The following is a 17236-nucleotide window of genomic DNA, read 5'->3' on the forward strand; positions in this document are numbered from 1 at the left end:
GTACAGTTGTATCCGCATGAGGTCTAGAGATTTGAGCGTAATGATGCTCGTTTTTATCATTATCCTGTCTGTCCTGGTAATGGCAGCATATGCAGAACGGCGACCATTTCCGGACAACATTGTCGGATAATTAATGTATAATGTTGTCATTTAACGCAGTAGTTTTCTAATGAGAGTAGAACCACGAGAATTTGAACTTCTACAAAAAATCAGAATGCCGTGCCCTGAGTATGCCATGTAATGATAGCGGATTTTAACTTAATGCATCTACTTTTGAGATACACTCTCTCTTAGAGGTGCCATAAAAGAGATACCTAATCCATGTGATTAAGACATGTGGAACAAAATAAAGCATATCCTAATGAAACTTCCCTTTCTTTCGGTTTATGCTTGCTAGAGCGGGTCCTCATGGACTGGAGCTGGTGCCGGGTGAGGTGAGGCCTAATCCTTGTACCATAAAAGTGAGCATATGCCTCTTGAAAAATAAAAAAGTCTTTGTTCACAGCCAACTTCGAGTTGTGAATGAAGAAAATAATGTTTGTGTTGTCACTGTGGGTGTTACTTTTTAGGTTTCGCTGGGGGGCGGAGCCGTTAGGCTCCTCCTCCAGAGAAATCTGTAGTTTCTAGTATGGGTGACTTGAACACGCCTCTCTGCTTCATTGGCTAGCTCCATAAATGGAGGCTAGCCATTGGAACAGAGAGGCGTCCGTCAAAGCCGGACCAGACACGGGGGCGTTCCCGAGATTCTTTGGCTTTTGCCGACGTCACGCGACGCCGGGAACGCCCCCGTGTCTGGTCCGGCCGGGCCGTGCTTGCTGCTGGCACAGATTCAGGGGTGAAACGAGGCCCGCGGTGTTTCCCTGCGCCCAGGATCCCCCCTGTTGATCTGCTGGTTAGAAACGGTCTAACCGCGACCTGGGGCCCCGAAAATCTATTGCCGCCAAATCACCGTCGCGGCCCGGGGCCAGAAACACCCTCCAAAGCGGCCGTTCGTGACCAGGAGCTGCAGCAGCAAAGATCGAAGCCGCCGCGCTCCTATTGGCCCAGCAAGACGAGCCCCTCCAGTAACGCCGCGCTGGGATTGGCCCAGCGCCGCCGCGTCATCGCCGAGGCCGCGCACTGATTGGCTGCCGGCTCAGCATCATCCAGGGGCAGGTCCCTGGGAGCCGCGCTGTCAATGGCTGACTCCCGGGCGTGTGTGGAGGCTTGGCGTGAACGCCGCGACCGGATTGGTCCTCGGCGCCCTGCTTGGTAGGAAGCTGCGTGGGAGTGACGAAGCCGGGGAAGACCGACCCGACCTCGCCGAGGGAGCGCCGTGAGTGCCTCCAATGACCACTGTTGAGCACTGCACAGGAAGGTCACTGACTGTCCATGCATAATGGAGGAGCTACCATGGAACGAGCTGGTACTTTGAAATGCTACAACTCTGCTGTGACTGGTTCAATGTTAGCAGTGTTGGTCTTGCTTAATCATAAAATACCTCTTGATTTTTAATTACACACATTTTACGAAGTAGCCTTCATCTCACTTCCACGCTACTGAACGGTAGACAAGGCGGACTTCGATACACCATGTTCGCCCGACTAGAAGCTCGTGTTGCACCTGATGATACTGACCCTCCCTGCTTCCTACATGGGTGCAAACATCTTCAGCTGATGAAGGGTGGTACCCTCGAGACTAAGTGGTGATGTGTATCTGTTACTCTGGTCGCTTCTATGGAGTTGCTGCGGAGGCTGATGCAGGGAACAGGGATGAAGGAAATAGTTTTTTTGCGAACACCTCTGAATGTAGTATGCATGATTACCAGCAGCCTGCTGCATGAAACGATGTATGCATGATCCGACATTTAATACCAACAGAAAGTCATTGATCAAGATCCAAGCAAGAGTGACAAGAAATCCAGGGGATAGAAGCAACAGGCTCACCCAGGCCCCCTGTAAATAATGGGTACGGTCCACAGCAGGTCTTGGACAGATAAACCCATCTGCAGACACGAGCTAAAAACATGCTGAAATGGGACAGAAGGGTGGGACAGATCGTATCCGTACAACGATTACGATAAACTCTGAAAAGTTGTACACAGACAGACAACTCCCCTGGGGACAGACGGAGAGAGTGCACATACAACCCGGACCCAGAGCTGCGGTGGAGCAAGTGTACACTGCGCTAACCTGCTTAGCTCTGTGTCCGCCCGGCATGCAGGAGGGACTTGTACTGCGCACTCGGCAGCGCCTCGCCGCGCCAGCAAGCGCTACAGTCACAGCGGGCAGCGTGGCCTACTTCCGAACCGGCGGGCCCCTGACCCGGCTATCACCAGGCAGAGGAAAGGCGCGCAGGGGCCGCGGGGGGCACTGAACACGAGTTTCATCAGCCGCCTCTTGGCGCTTTATTGCTGGTACAAATCTCATTCACAACCGCGTGGGCGCTGCCAGCTGAGCCCCGGCACTGCTAGACGGCGGCGGAGACGGGGGGGGGGCGGGGGTGTTCGAGTTCCCGGAGAGGCCGCTGCCAGCGAGGGCAGGGCGCAGCAGCACACTGCCCCGCACGAACACACCGACGCACACAGATCATCACAAGGAGTCGGGGCAGGTATGTGCAACGCCCGAGAACACACAGAGCCTGGCTGGCTCTAACACTCGCAGGGAAAAGAGTAAACACACACAGGCCAGTGCTGTATGGCCTAAACAGAAGGGCTCACAGAAACGCACAAAAGGAATTTCTTTCCGGGAATGGCGACGAACCGAGGCAAGCAGAATGTCCTGCTTCCTCTACCCAGCAATAGGGCCCAGCATTTTAAATACGCGCTATAAACGGTGTAACAAGGAGTGGGGCATGGGCAATGACAACCAACGGCGCTCTGGAAGCAGTCAGTGGTAGGTAAGAGAGCACCGTACACATCTCAGCCCACTGCGACTCGTTCAAGGTGCTGAGCCAGGGCGGATCGCTGGGTTTACCTGCCGAGCCTCGTGTTTCTGAAGCTGCGGCTTTCACGGGGTACGCACTCACTGGTGCTGGAAGATCCCAGGAGCACGGACTCCGACTCTGCACACTTCCCATTCGTAAACCAATGCTCATGAGCTCTCAAACTCGCCATGCCAGGGTCGAGCCAGAAGCACTGCTCGAGGAGCTGCAAAGCGCACGGGGCCGGTTCCAGCAGCTGGACTGGGATGAAGAAGGCTAAGCACAGAAAAGATGCAGCGGGGACCACCGCTCCTCAGGGCACGAGTTGATGCAGTATGTCAGACACCAGTCATAGGGCCACAGGGGCCACTGGTTCTCAGCGGTGAAGGCTGGGAGAGGTTTCCCTCGGATGTCCTAGGGTCCTTTCTACTATGGATCTGCAAACTGGGCCAGTAACGACCCCTTCAGCACCTGACTCTCAGGGGTAACACAATTGTCCAACCCAGCGCTTTACTTTAGTCATGAAAAGTACTTTCATTTACAAACAAACAATATACGCCACAGAAAAGGTAACTTTTACAAAACATGTACTGGCTCCTGTGCATTGTGTCCTGCCCCATCCCACTTCCTCTCCTGGGTATTTCCTACGACCCCCTCCATTTGTATGTCTTGGCAGCTCTCCCCTTGGGGTTAGAGTCTCTCTTAGACAAACATCAAGGCTTAGGTGTAGATTTCCTGGGAGTGAAGTTCATAGCGCTCAGTTATTTAACAAGTCACTGTTTACGATCAGTCTCGCTACAGTGCAGGTTAAGTAGCCTGCTTCCAGCTGCCGGTGGGGGACTACACAATGAATCTCACGTCATTCCCGCTGCTGCGAGAAGCACTGACTGGAGGCAGAACTTCTGGATGGCAGCAGACTCCACCGCAGGCAGAACTTCTGGATGGCAGCACACGCCGCCGCAGGCAGAACATCTAGATAGCAGCACACGCCACCGCAGGCAGAACTTCTGGATGGCAGCACACACCGCCGCAGGCAGAACTACTGGATGGCAGCACACACCGCCACAGGCAGAACTACTGGATGGCAGCACACTCCACCACAGGCAGAACTACTGGATGGCAGCACACTCCACCACAGGCAGAACTTCTGGATGGCAGCACACTCCACCACAGGCAGAACTACTGGATGGCAGCACACTCCACCACAGGCAGAACTTCTGGATGACAGCACACTCCACCACAGGCAGAACTACTGGATGGCAGCACACGCCGCCCCAGGCAGAACTTCTGGATGGCAGCACACGCTGCCGCAGGTAGAACATCGAGATCAGGGGTCTCCAAACCGGTCCTGGAGGGTAGGATCCATGCCAGATTTTTTGGATATCCCCATTGAGATACATGTAGTAATTTAAAAAATCTGGCATGGATCCAGCCCTCTAGAACCGGTTTGGAGACCCTTGATCTAGATGGCAGCACACGCCGCCGCAGGCAGAACATCTAGTGTGTGTGGGGGGCTCTTGTGTGGTGTGTGTGGGGGGCTCTTGTGTGGTGTGTGTGGGGGGCTCTTGTGTGGTGTGTGGGGGGGGGCTCTTGTGTGTGTGTGTGGGGGGCTCTTGTGTGGTGTGTGTGGGGGGCTCTTGTGTGTGTGTGTGTGTGGGGGGCTCTTGTGTGGGTGTGTGTATTGGCATTGTAAATGAGAATGCCATTTATTTATCTGTTTTCAAAACCAACACATAAATAAAAAGTTTGCCATTTAGAATGCCAATGGCTCAAACTTTTCCGAAGGCGAAACCGTTGCATTGTAAATGCTTGTTGTGTTTTGCAGATGTCCTATAAATCGCATAGACACAGAGGATCAGTTTGAGACATCAGAGGTTGTATCAAGCTCATCCTGTATGTATAAAATTATTTCTTAATCTCTTTGACTAAATGCAGTAGCAATAAAAAAAATAAAAAATTTGCGGATAGGTCCTGAAGAAAGCCGTGGACCGGTTGTCCAACTGGCTCAAACATGTCTACCATTTAGAAGCAGTAATATTTTTGAACTGCCACATTTTTGCACTGGTTGTAATGATGATTGCATTTGATATTCTAAATATGAAGCTCTTTTCTTTTGCAAATCTTTTTTTAATCACACACTTAACTTTTTGCACTGTACTTGCTCGCATTTGTTGAGGATTCTCCTAGAAGGCAGATACGTTTTTTACTTCTCTTTTGCTCTTCCTCCTCTGAATGACCTAATAGAGGATACAATCCACCCGGTACCCCTCTATGATCAAGAGGGTATATGGGAGGTTGGTTGGAAACCCAAATGATGATAATGATCACTTTGGTGTATGATGGGAATCCAATTATCTAGAAGGGTCATCTCATCTTATAACTTCTTGTATTTCCTTTGGTGACACTCAGTTTGACATTTTGTGCACACTCTTTCAACACTTTGCTGTACGTACTTGGATAAATAGCTAGCATAGTAGACCCCGGATTGTGCGTAGGTTTTTGTGATAGATTGGATAGGGGGATTTAATCCGTGCAGGGTCTTTAAATTCCCTCTGACCCTTTTCTTTGTGTTATAATTTTATAGGGACTCACCCTTTATAGGGAGGCCTGAGTCACCTCTGCCGTTTCAACGGTTGCCTGAACCACGCATCTGCCTTAACCACTCATATGCGTGGTTAAGGCAGATACCGGTCTAGTGTCCGGATGGGCTGGGAGAGAAACAGGACGTATCAGAACTGGAAGCTCTGGGCGTGGACAGGTAAGTGGGGCTGGGGCCGAGTTTAGGGGGGGGGCGTTTTTAGGGGTGAGATGGGGTCGGTTTTAGTGCTCGGGGCGGGATCGGGGTAGTTTTTTGGAAGGGGGCAGGTTTTAGGACCCATGGCAGGTGGGGAGGGTCAAGGTTGTTTTTAAGGGCTTGGGCTGGGTTTGGGGGGGAGTTTTTAGGCATGGGGTCGGTTTTAGGTCTCAGGCCGGGCATGGTTAGGGTAGTTTTTTTTAAAGGGGGGGGGGGGCGCAGGGTTGTAGGCCTCAAAGCGGGGGACGGGGTAGGGGTAGATTTAATGGCGGGGTAAGTTTTGGGGCTCAGAACGGGGGGTTGGTGTTGAGGTAGTTTTTGGTAGGGGGCAGGGTTTTAGACCTTGGGGCGGAGGGAGGGTAAGGGATTGTTTTAAGAGCAGGGTCCGTTTTAGAGCATAGGGCGGGGACGAGTTATGCGGATAGGATTTTAGAGCATAGGGCGGGGGTTCAGAGTAGTGGTAATTTACTTTGTTGCGTCCGCATTGTAGAGGGACTCGTGGTTCAGCCTTGAGTGCTTCTGTCATACAACCAATTGTATATGCTTCTCTGCACATCTCTGTGCGACAGGCAAATCTTGGGGGTTTAAGCTGTCATCCAACCCAATGCTACGCGCCTGTGTGCCAACACCAGTGTCAGTGTCAGGAATGTGTTACATATTCCTCCCTTTCCTCTTGGAGACTAATCCCAAGACGCCCTGTAAGGGTCCTGGATCTAGTGGTATCCTATGACTGCCTCCAATGTGGATAACACTGTTAACCAAAACGGGTGTTATGGGGGGCACTCCAGTGCTAGATGGAGGAAGGAGGCTTTCTCTGCGTGATACCTATGGCAGAATGTGTTCCTTCTGGGGTATATCTTGCTTAAGACCACCTGTGTCTGGTGGAAGAAATTGATTTGTATCCACTTGAATCTTATGTTTCCCAAAATCCCCCACACCTGTGCACATGCAGTATCCCATACTGTGCCATTAAATTGATCCTTAATATCTGCCTTCCACCCAGATTTTCTTTTAGTCGCCCTTTTGTGCCCTTCAAGTTTTAGTGCTCTGTACATGTCTATAATGTGGTGAATGAAGATGTAGGGTAGCCAGTAGTATAGGTGAAACAGGATGAGGTTTATTTTCAAGGTAAGAGACTCAGGTTACAGGTAAAGATGATCGTAAGGAAGCCCCATCGGGAGCAGCATCCTTGCTGCTCAGCCCACGCACTCCAACTCACATTCACTCAACAAGGCACACATTATCATTCTAATCACATCACAGTCACTCTAGCTGAGCAGCAGCCGACATAATCCTAAGGGGAGAATGTATGGCATAGAAATGAAGATACCACATGTAATAGTGTGCCGAGATGTACACAATTGTAAAATGGCCTCCAATGTCCACGTGAGCACTGGAGTAGATGGGATCTCTATCCAGATTCCTCTCGCCGTTCCTGTCAATTTGGCATATTGTAGAAAGTGTTGTGGACCCACCCCAAGAGTCTCTTGGACTTCTTGAAACAAGAGAAATATCTCCCCAGGGCATGTTGCTATTGCCACCTGACCCACGACAGACAAGGGAAGATAGGTCCAGAACCGGATCGAATTTTGGTGGCCTCGCAGCACTCGCCCTATATTGCAGTTATATTGCTTCTCCGATGAGTGGGCTACCAAACTTCTGAAATATCGAAATTTGACAGTTTCCCTTTTAAACCCCACATCCGGTAGCTTGGGTAGAGGCCAAGACGCCAGGATCCCCTTGGGAAATAGGAGGCTCTTCCAAATGGTTAATTGCACATTTGAGATCCTATACAAAAGCTCTTCGGAACTGAGGCTTGTGGGAGACCTGGATCTAACTTACTCAATTCCAAAATAATCAATCTTTTAAGCGCAAGCAACTTCTTCCATGGCGCGCCTTGATCGAACATAACGGTAACTGTCGGCCAGATGGCAGTGGCACCCCAGGTGTTAGTTAGTACAGGGGTAAGTAAGCTTACCAATGTAATCCTTCAACAGAGCCTTCACTAAGAATTCACCACACGTACTACTAAAGTGCTGAAGGCCCTGTGTGCAGATACAGAGAGGTATTTTTTTATTCAACAAGGTCACAGATTATTGTAGGCGTGGGTGCCTAGATAATTGTAGTTCTTTAATTCATCAAGATATAGCCTTCGCCGTAGCAATAGCCCATATACTTACACTTGCCAAATACCAATTAGCTTTTTTGCTTCATAATTAAGAGGTCAGTTTGTATCATGTACTCTGTGAAGTCTGACGTGTGTACGATTTCAAGGCAGCAAATCATCTGCCTAGAAAGGAGCATCACTTTTTTGGCCTAAAGTGGGCAGAAACGCAGTTATGAATTTAGAGATGAGATCTACACAATTTAAGGACAAATTAAATAAGATTGGGCATGCAATCACCTCTGATGTTCTGTCCCCAAAGAGCATGAAATGTTTTCATGTTGGGCACTAGCTTCATTGAAGAAAATCTGACATCAAGAATTAGAAAAAGTGATCTTCATTTCTGAATAAACAAATGCTGCAGTATTTCCCAGTGCCTGCACTTTCCCCAAAAACTTTGAATGTTGAGTAGCATAGAAAGTATTGGAAAAGTTGATGAATGCAATTACGCTGACAGAAGTGCAGTACTAGCCATGAGGGCAGCCCCCATCGCATGGTTCAGTGCAGGGTGCCTTTCCCGACGTCAGTGTGCGGCTGTGGAAGCAGATAACTTTCATCATTAAGATAATCCAATAAGAAATATCCTAGAATTAAAGTTAGTTGTTGGGCTGAGAGTAGCCAGCAAGCAACAATCTGCTGTGCTGTTCCTTGCCTTATTTGGAAGTTGGCAGCAACAATACACCCTTCCACCTCTGCTGGGATTAACACCTCTTATTCATTATTGACAAAGTAAAGTTAAAATAATAGCCCACCAATAAAGAGCATCCTTAAAGAGTGAGTAAATCATCAGGTACTGTCGCAGTATACTCGCTGGGGGGTGCAGTACTATGTTCTACTTTACACCATCCACCAATCAAATGAATGCCATATTTCCCTATATTAATTCACCACTTATCCTTTTTGGGTTCCGGAGTAGCGTGCTACCCACCGAAAAGCACTTCAACACTTAATCAGGGGATCACGCCTCCTTCGCGCAGTCAACGGGAGCCCCACTGCGATTGTACTTCCTACATGCTACAGTGACACATTATGTGCTACGCACATGGGCCCCACAGCGCAGCAAACCAGAGCAACATGAACTAGTACATCTCCTTCATTATATGGAGACTGGGGGACACTTAGTCCGATGGATCTACACAGGCATTAGAGAACACGCTGCTCTACCTCTTACCACACTCAGACACACCTGGACTTTAGACACAGGAGAGGCTATGACAGACGGGGCCTGGAAGATTGTCCTTGAACACCACAGAAGGATGTCTAGAAACGTCAAGTTCAAATTCATACAGGCTATGGTGTTGCATAGAGCATATCTCACCCCCCAGAGGCTCCATAGGATGTTCCCTGCTACCTTCCATATTTGTCCCCGATGTCAGATGGATGAGGCCGGTCTCCTCCACATGCTGTGGACATGCCCACGACTGCGCAGCTACTGGGGGAGAGTCCGCCATACACTAAATAGTGTCACAACCCTGCAGATACCGGAGGGGGCACTGCCTTGTCTGATAGGGCACAGGAAAAGACCCAAGACCCAAAAATCCCAGCTGAAGTTCTTAGACCTGGCACTATTGTTGGCAATTAGAGTCATATCTATGAGATGGAAATCCGCCAGGCCCACGGGTGTGGAGGTGTGGCGGTCTGATTTGCTGAAATGGGGCAGGGCGGAGGGTGTAATCCTGCGTAGAGAAGAGGAGAGGGGGCTCCGGAAACATCCAATTGCGCAGGAATGGGAGCGGATACTGTTGGAGATAGAGGACGGAGATCTGGTGCCCTCGCAGGCGAATACCCCATAGCCAGACCTACAGGGTGGAGAGCAGAGGAAATACAGAGTAGGGATAGGTCCACCAAGTGCACAGGTTAGCCAGCACCACGCGAATACGGTTTTCTGGACAGGATTGGGTCTCCATGCCGACGAACACAGTGCCTAACCAATGGAGAAAAGGGGGAGTCAGGTCCTGGGACGTGTAGTCGGGTGGACCATAGGTTATAGTTATATGAAAAAACAATCTGCCAACTACACACTTCTTTGAGTCCTCTATTTTGAGGAAAAAACCAAGTGATACTCCTGGGTTAATTGGGTATATTTCACTCGTACCCTTTTGTTTCATTATTTTCAGTTTTTCCCTATTTCATGTGTGAAAAGGACACTTGACGTTTTACTTCATTTGCACATAAACACAATACATTGCTACAACAAAAATACACCATTTATATATACACGAGTATTTTTTTTGATATATACACAAACATTTGTTTTCTTGCAAAGACAAGAGTCACACTTTGGACTCAAAGTTTAAATAAACAACAAGTTAATGCAACCAAAGTTTTTATACAAAATAAACCATAAATTGATTCTGTGGTCTATTAGGCAACTGATGTCTATTCTCTTTGTGTGCCGACGCGTTTCGAACCCGGTGTATTCACTTGTCGGGTTCTCCTCAGGGCTCTGTTTTTTATGTTTATCTGTTTTCCAGCTGTCGCCGGTCCGCAAGTATTGTTTTGTATTCGACTGGGTTTCTTTAACTTTGAACCTCAGAATGTCGGTTTTTAGTCTTTTAATAATCTTCTGTTCTGTTTTTAATGATAATATTTATCCTTGCCGGTTGTTCATAGCCTGGTATGTTTTAACTTTCCACCTGGGCTGCAGTCGCTTTGCGTGTGCTCTAAGTGTTTTAGTCAGGCGGCTATTCTCGTTCTGGGCCAACAGTCGTTCTCTTGTTTTCGTGGTGATCCGCTGACTTCCTAGTCAGTGGACAGACTGACTAGGAAGTCACCGGATCACCGTGAAAACAAGAGAACGACTGTTGGCCCAGAACGAGAATAGCCGCCTGACTAAAACACTTAGAGCTCACGCAGAGCGACTGCAGCCCAGTTGGAAAGTTAAAACATACCAGGCTATGAACAACCGGCAAGGATAAATATTATCATTAAAAACAGAACAGAAGATTATTAAAAGACTAAAAACCGACATTCTGAGGTTCAAAGTTAAAGAAACCCAGTCCAATACAAAACAATACTTGCAGACCGGCGACAGCTGGAAAACAGATAAACCTAAAAGACAGAGCCCTGAGGAGAACCCGACAAGTGAATACACCGGGTTCGAAACGCGTCGCCACACAAAGAGAATAGACATCAGTTGCCTAATAGACTACAGAATCAATTTATGGTTTATTTTGTATAAAAACTTTGGTTGCATTAACTTGTTGTTTATTTAAACTTTGAGTCCAAAGCGTGACTCTTGTCTTTGCAAGAAAACAAATGTTTGTGTATATATCAAAAAAATTACTTGTGTATATATAAATGGTGTATTTTTGTTGTAGTAATGTATTGTGTTTATGTGCAAATGAAGTAAAACGTCAAGTGTCCTTTTCACACATGAAATAGTGAAAAACTGAAAATAATAAAACAAAAGGGTACGAGTGAAATATACCCAATTAACCCAGGAGTATCACTGTTTTTTTCCTCAAACTAGAGGACTCAAAGAAGTGTGTAGTTGGCAGATTGTTTTTTCATATAACTATAACCAATGGAGGAGGCAGGAGACGTAAGGGGTGGGGTGTGAGTTGGGTGGGACAGGGACAAGTTATGAGGCGACAATGTAATACTAACGCAACGCGACCACTGATGTAATAAAAGATAGTCAATTATTGGACTTAATGTAAAACTGAGAAAGATTACATGTCAAATAGCCGAAAGTTACAAGGGGAAAACGAGAAAAGACTGTTTGATGCTAACATGTATAAATGTAACGTGTGATTCTTGATGCAGTCACGAATAAAGAGTTTTAAAAAAAAAAACACTTCATCAGGGGTAGCAAGTGCTATCTATGTAAATGCAAACCCTTCCCCCTTCTATCCCTCCATCATCTTTTTTCAATACAAATAACAAACTCGCATTTCCACCACTTAAATTAATTTCATATTCTCCTATACTAATTTCCCTACTAATCCCTCTTGAGTTCCAGAATAGCATGCTCCTCGTCGAAAAGCGCTTTAACACCCCATCGCGGGTAGCAAGCGCTATATACATGCAAACCCTTCCCTCTTCTATCCCTCCACTATCCTTTTCAATCCAAATAACAGTCTAACATGTCCACCGCTTAAATTAATTCATATTTCCCTATACTAATTCACCACTAATCTTTTTGGGGTTCCGAAGTAGCGCGCTACTCGCCGAAAAAGTACTTTGACGCCTCGTCAGGGGTAGTAAGCGCTATATAAATGCAATTACTATGACCTTGAGATCAGCGTCTTTAAAATTCCAATATTGGTTCCTCAATCAAATCAGTTGAAGAACCAGGAAGACCCATGCTGAACCCTGTCCAGGCCACGAGGTCTTTGGTGCCGTGACAGTTGGATGTATCATGATGTAGTGGGTCCCACAGTGACGGTTTGGTCTCTTTAAAATACCCAGTGGCTGGCACGATCACGGAGCACGGTCTGCACACAATCACGTCTCTTCTCGGCAAGGCGCATTCTTGGTGCATGCTTAGTTGAGATGGTTTTAAAAACTTACCATTGAAGACTTTCCACTAGATGGCAGTAGCTGCATGTTTTGGCACAACACTCAGACACATTTTTATATAAATGTTTATTGTTATGAAATATTTTAGTTTATTATTAAAGTAATTCGCAGTTTGATAGATATACACACGAAATACAGATACCTTACGTTCCCTACGGAATATGTAACTTCTATTTCTTTGCAACATTCACGTTTCTTTTTTACCATTTCTGGCCCATTCATGAACTTTGGTTGGTTTTACTGTTCATTTTCTTTAACAAACATATGCTTATTCATTGGCCCTGCCTCCCAGGGATTGCACAGTATTTAAATGGAACCCTGCTCATATTTCGATGAACAGGACCAGGTGGGAGAATCAGGACCTTGAAGTCTGTTGTTAATTGATTAGTTTACATAAGCAGTCTTTCTCAAGGAGTGGGTCCAACGTGTGGGGGTTCCATTCCCCACTATGATACTTATGAAAGTAAAAAAAAAAAAAAACTGCTCAAAAGCCGTGATGTGTGTAGCTGTGCCCCTTAGGTCCTTGATACAATATACTGCTGTATTTCGGGAATACATATATATATCTGTTATGAGGCTGTTCAAGTATCTTTCATTTGTTTCTTGCTTCAGGGTTTGTCGGATCCTGGGAACTACCATGAATTTTGTCGGTTTCTGGCTCGCTTAAAAACAAACTACCAGTTGGGAGAACTAGTAGTCGTTGAGGACTACCCGGAAGTTATAAGACTGATAGCAAACTTCACAATCACCAGCCTACAGGTAAGAACTTACACAGCTAATGTCACAATTACCGGCCTACAGGTAAGAACATGCGCAGCGACAGCTAATTTCACAATTACCAGCCTACAGTCAAGCATATGCATGCAGTTTCACTGCACCTAGTTCATAATGAATGTTCAAAAGATACTGGGCACACGTTTAAGAATAAACAGTATTGATACAACGTAATAACTCTTAAGCCCTTTGGGTTCCGGGTCCGGGCAGTGCTCTTCTCACCCTCCGAGGCGAGAAGAGCACTGCCAGGACCCGGAACCCGGGACAGATCCGCACTTTGTGTGCCTCTGGTGTCTAGAGCACGACCACGACCCAAAGTTATGCTCTGAGTGCCGAGCCATGAACCCGAAGGCTTTGCGGGAGTGGTCCCAATGCTGCTGTAGGCCCGACGCTCGACTCTCCATCGCTCGCATTCTCGTTCGAGGGAAAGGTCTCAATGAGGGTTGCGGAGATCACACTCCTCTTCTCACTCCAAGTCGTCAAGGGGGTCAGGTAAGTCAGGCAGACACAAATAAAAGTCGAAGAAGCACAGGCATACTTTGACTTCTCCCCATCCATTGGCCGACTCGACGCAGGACTCCGTGCGTCATCTCTCACGAGCTCTGTGCCGTGTGTCCCCTGCTGAGAGGACCCCGCACCTCTATGAGGTCCTGTACCTCATTTTTGGGCAGACTAGCTCCGCTCGTGCTCCTTCGGGCCTGGCAGAGTCGGTTGGGGGTCCTAGGACTTCGACAGCTTTGGCCCTGACTATGGAGGGCCCTCATTGATTTGCTTTTGGATCCGGATTGACACCAGTCGATCTCACTCGACCTTCCCCATCATTGATCCCGGCGACAATGCCTCCGGCGAGACCATGCCCCCAGGCGGCGCCGACCCCATCCTCGTCCCTGAAATGGATGTGGAGCCGGACCGACGTTGGTTCCAATGCTGGAAGGGAAATCTGTGCCGGTGTTCATTCCTGGCATTTGACAGAAGGTGAGGAAGAGGACTGGGAGGAGCGAATGGACCCTTTAACTGACCAGCTTAAAGAACTAGACTGGTGAATGGACCTGAGTGATGCCTGTGATCTGGACACCTCCCCTGACACTGGCTTGCTTTCTCCCCCTACCGTGGCTACAGCGGGGGCGCTTCCTATGCTGTGGCGGTGAGGAGGGCAACTGAGGTCCTCGGCTTCAAGCTCTGTATGGTGGCAGTCAGGACTAATCTCCTGACAGAGGTGCTTCAGCCTGCGGCTTCCACTTCTGAACCCCTTTTGCCATTAAGTGAAGACTTCATGGATTTCCTTCTGGGCACTTGGTCCAAAACCAGCACAGTAGCTCCTGTGGATAGGACGGTTGCATGCCGCCACCGCCCTGCTCCAGGTCCCAGCGTTCCTGACCAAATAGCCCTTCCCTGAGAGGCTGGTCGTCCAAGCCTCGTCATCGAAAGGCGCATTCCCTTCTGCTTCTCCAGATAGGAAATCCAAAAAGCTGCACCACCTTGGGAAGAAGATGTTTTCTTCCTCCTGCTTGGCATTGCGGTCGGTGAATACCACTTGCCTTGTGGGCCGATACTCACATACCAGTGGGGAAACAGCAGCGCCTGTGCTGCCTTAGTGCCCGGAGGAGGGCCGGGCCGTTCTCCCTCAAGCAGTAGCAACAGGGAGAGACGCAGCCAAATTCACCATCCAATGTGGATTGGATATGACCGACTCACTGGGCAGAACAACTGCTACATCAGTAGCTCTTAGACGCTACGCCTGGCTGAGGACTTCTGTCTTCTCAAGGCTGTCAAATCTTCTTTGATGGACATGCCTTTTGATGGCACTCTCATTTTTGACAACAAGGCAGACTCTGCGCTTAAGCGCTTCCAGGATTCTCGAGCTGCGGCCAGATCCTTGGGCCTAACAGCTACCTCCCGTCCACCTTAGTCTGCCTTTCGTCCCATTCATGGTGACGAAAGGGGTGCTCAGCCACGTCCTGCCCAGCACAGACACAGAGTCATGCAAGCTTGGCACTTCTCAGCAAGGTAGTATCTACTCTCTTTGCCGTGGGAACCATAGAGAGGGTCCCTGTAAGTAAGTTGTAGTTGTTATTCCCGCTACTTTCTGGTACCCAAGAAGAACAAAGACCTGAGTCCTATCTAAGACTTCCGGGGCCCTCAACTTCTTCCTCTGGAAGGAGAAGTTCAACACGCTCACTTTGGCCCACTTTGACCCAGGAGACTTGATGGTGGCGTTTGACTTGCAAGAAGCATAATTCCTCATCCCCGTCCTGCCAGCCCACAGGCGTTACCTACGGTTCACAGTGGGCCATGAGCACTTTCAGTTCACCATTCTCCCTTTTGGCCTCACCAGTGCCCCTTGGGTGATCACAAAGGTGATGGCGGTGGCCACAGCTCAGCTGCGCAGATCAGCGGTTCACGTCTTCCACTATCTTGACGACTGGCTGTTGAAGGCGGCCTCACCCCAGTCTGTCGTCTCCTACCTCCAGACTACGGCAGACGCCTGCACTCACTGAGGTTCACTATTAACGTGCCGAACTCACACCTTACTCCGTTTCAGACGCTCCGTTTCATCTGAGCTGCTCTGGACATGGTGCAGTTTCGGGCCTATCCTCCTGAGCAGCAAGTCCGGGATATTCAGGCTATGAAACCGATGTTTCAGCCTGTATCCCAGGATTTCGGTGAGAATGACTCTGATGCTGGTAGGCCTCATGGCCTTCTGCTGGTGGATTATGCTGATGGCATATGTGGGCTCTGCAGTGGGACCTGAAGTTCCAGTGGGGGTGCCATCAGGGAACTATCCGACTTAGTCCAGATCTCTGAGGTAAATGCGCACCAATTGCAGTGGTGGCTAACGAACCAAGATTAAGTCAGAGGCAGATGCCTCTACCTTCCCCAACCAGATCTAATGATGGTCACGGATGCTTCACTCCTGGTATGAGGCATCCATCTGGGAGAGGTTGGAGATCAGAGGCGTCTGATTTCCGGGTGAGTCCGCTCCCCATATCAACCTTCTGGAGCACCAGGCAATCAGACTGACACCAAAATCATTCCTTCCCGCTCTCAAGGGGAAAGTGGTCAGGTGTTCACTGACAATACCAACGCCATGTAGTACTGTAACAAACAGGGCGAGGTGGGGTAGTAGACCCTTTGTCCCGCCTCTGGACATGGCTGAAACATCAGGGCATAACCCTGGTGGTTCAACACCCGGGGGTTCTCTTAACACCAGAGTGGACGAACTCAGCCATTGATGTCTGGTCGATCACAAATGTCATCTCAACCCTGATGTGGCGCAATGTCTCTTTCAGCGGTGGGGAGAGCCTTGGTTGGATCTGTTTGCCTCCTAAAAGAACGCGCTATGTCCAAAGTATTGCGTGTTACAGTTTCCAAGGCGTTGATTGCTCGGCAGCGCTTTTCATCACGAGTGGAGCTTCGGACTCCTGTACACCTTTCCACCTGTAAAAAGAACAATTGATGGACAGAATGCAGAATAATGTCATACATTCACCCCAGTACAGAGATCTGGGCCTAAATCCATCGTTGGTTAGCTCAATAGGCAATTCCAGTTTGGACCCAGCCATATACAAATTAGTCTTGACCCTGCTCCCATTGGGAACAGTCCAGCCCGAACTGCCAGGCCATGTCCGAAGTATTGCGTGTTGCAGTTTCCAAAGCGGCGATCGCTCGGCAGTGCGTTTTTTATCGCGAGTGGAGCTTCGGACTCCTGTACATCTTTCCACCTGTACCACTTCTGCCAAGGGTGCTCAAGAAGATCAAGGACGACCGGGCTCAAGTTATTCTTGTAGCTCTGGATTAGACACGAATAGTCTGGACTCCGACCTACTGAGCATGGACATCGATTCTCCGAACAGACTGCCCCTTACGGAGGATCTTCTTTCGCAGCAGCAGGGGGCAGTTATTTACCTAAACCTGTCCAGCCGCCACCTCCTTGCGTAGAGACTGTGCGGTGGCAGTTGAGAGCTTTCAACCTTCCACCCCAAGTCTGCGATGTTGTCTTGGCAGCCTGGCGTCCCTTCACAGAAATGGTACACGCCTGTAGATGGAACAAATTTGTGGCATGGTGCACAGCAAAGGCT

General features: G+C 48.7%; 1 protein-coding gene across 1 annotated transcript in view; it reads left to right on the top strand.

Moving 5' to 3' along the window:
• Window positions 1–17236, top strand: part of RANBP17 (RAN binding protein 17) — a 1388837-nt gene that overhangs the window by 385766 nt on the left and 985835 nt on the right. The window contains exon 10 of the mRNA XM_086931437.1: window positions 12996–13142. Coding sequence (XP_086787563.1) covers window positions 12996–13142 — 147 coding nt within the window. The remainder of the gene's footprint in view (window positions 1–12995; window positions 13143–17236) is intronic.

This window comes from Lissotriton vulgaris, chromosome 7 (assembly GCF_964263255.1).
Source record: "Lissotriton vulgaris chromosome 7, aLisVul1.2, whole genome shotgun sequence".
NCBI classification, from domain to species: Eukaryota; Metazoa; Chordata; class Amphibia; order Caudata; family Salamandridae; genus Lissotriton; species Lissotriton vulgaris.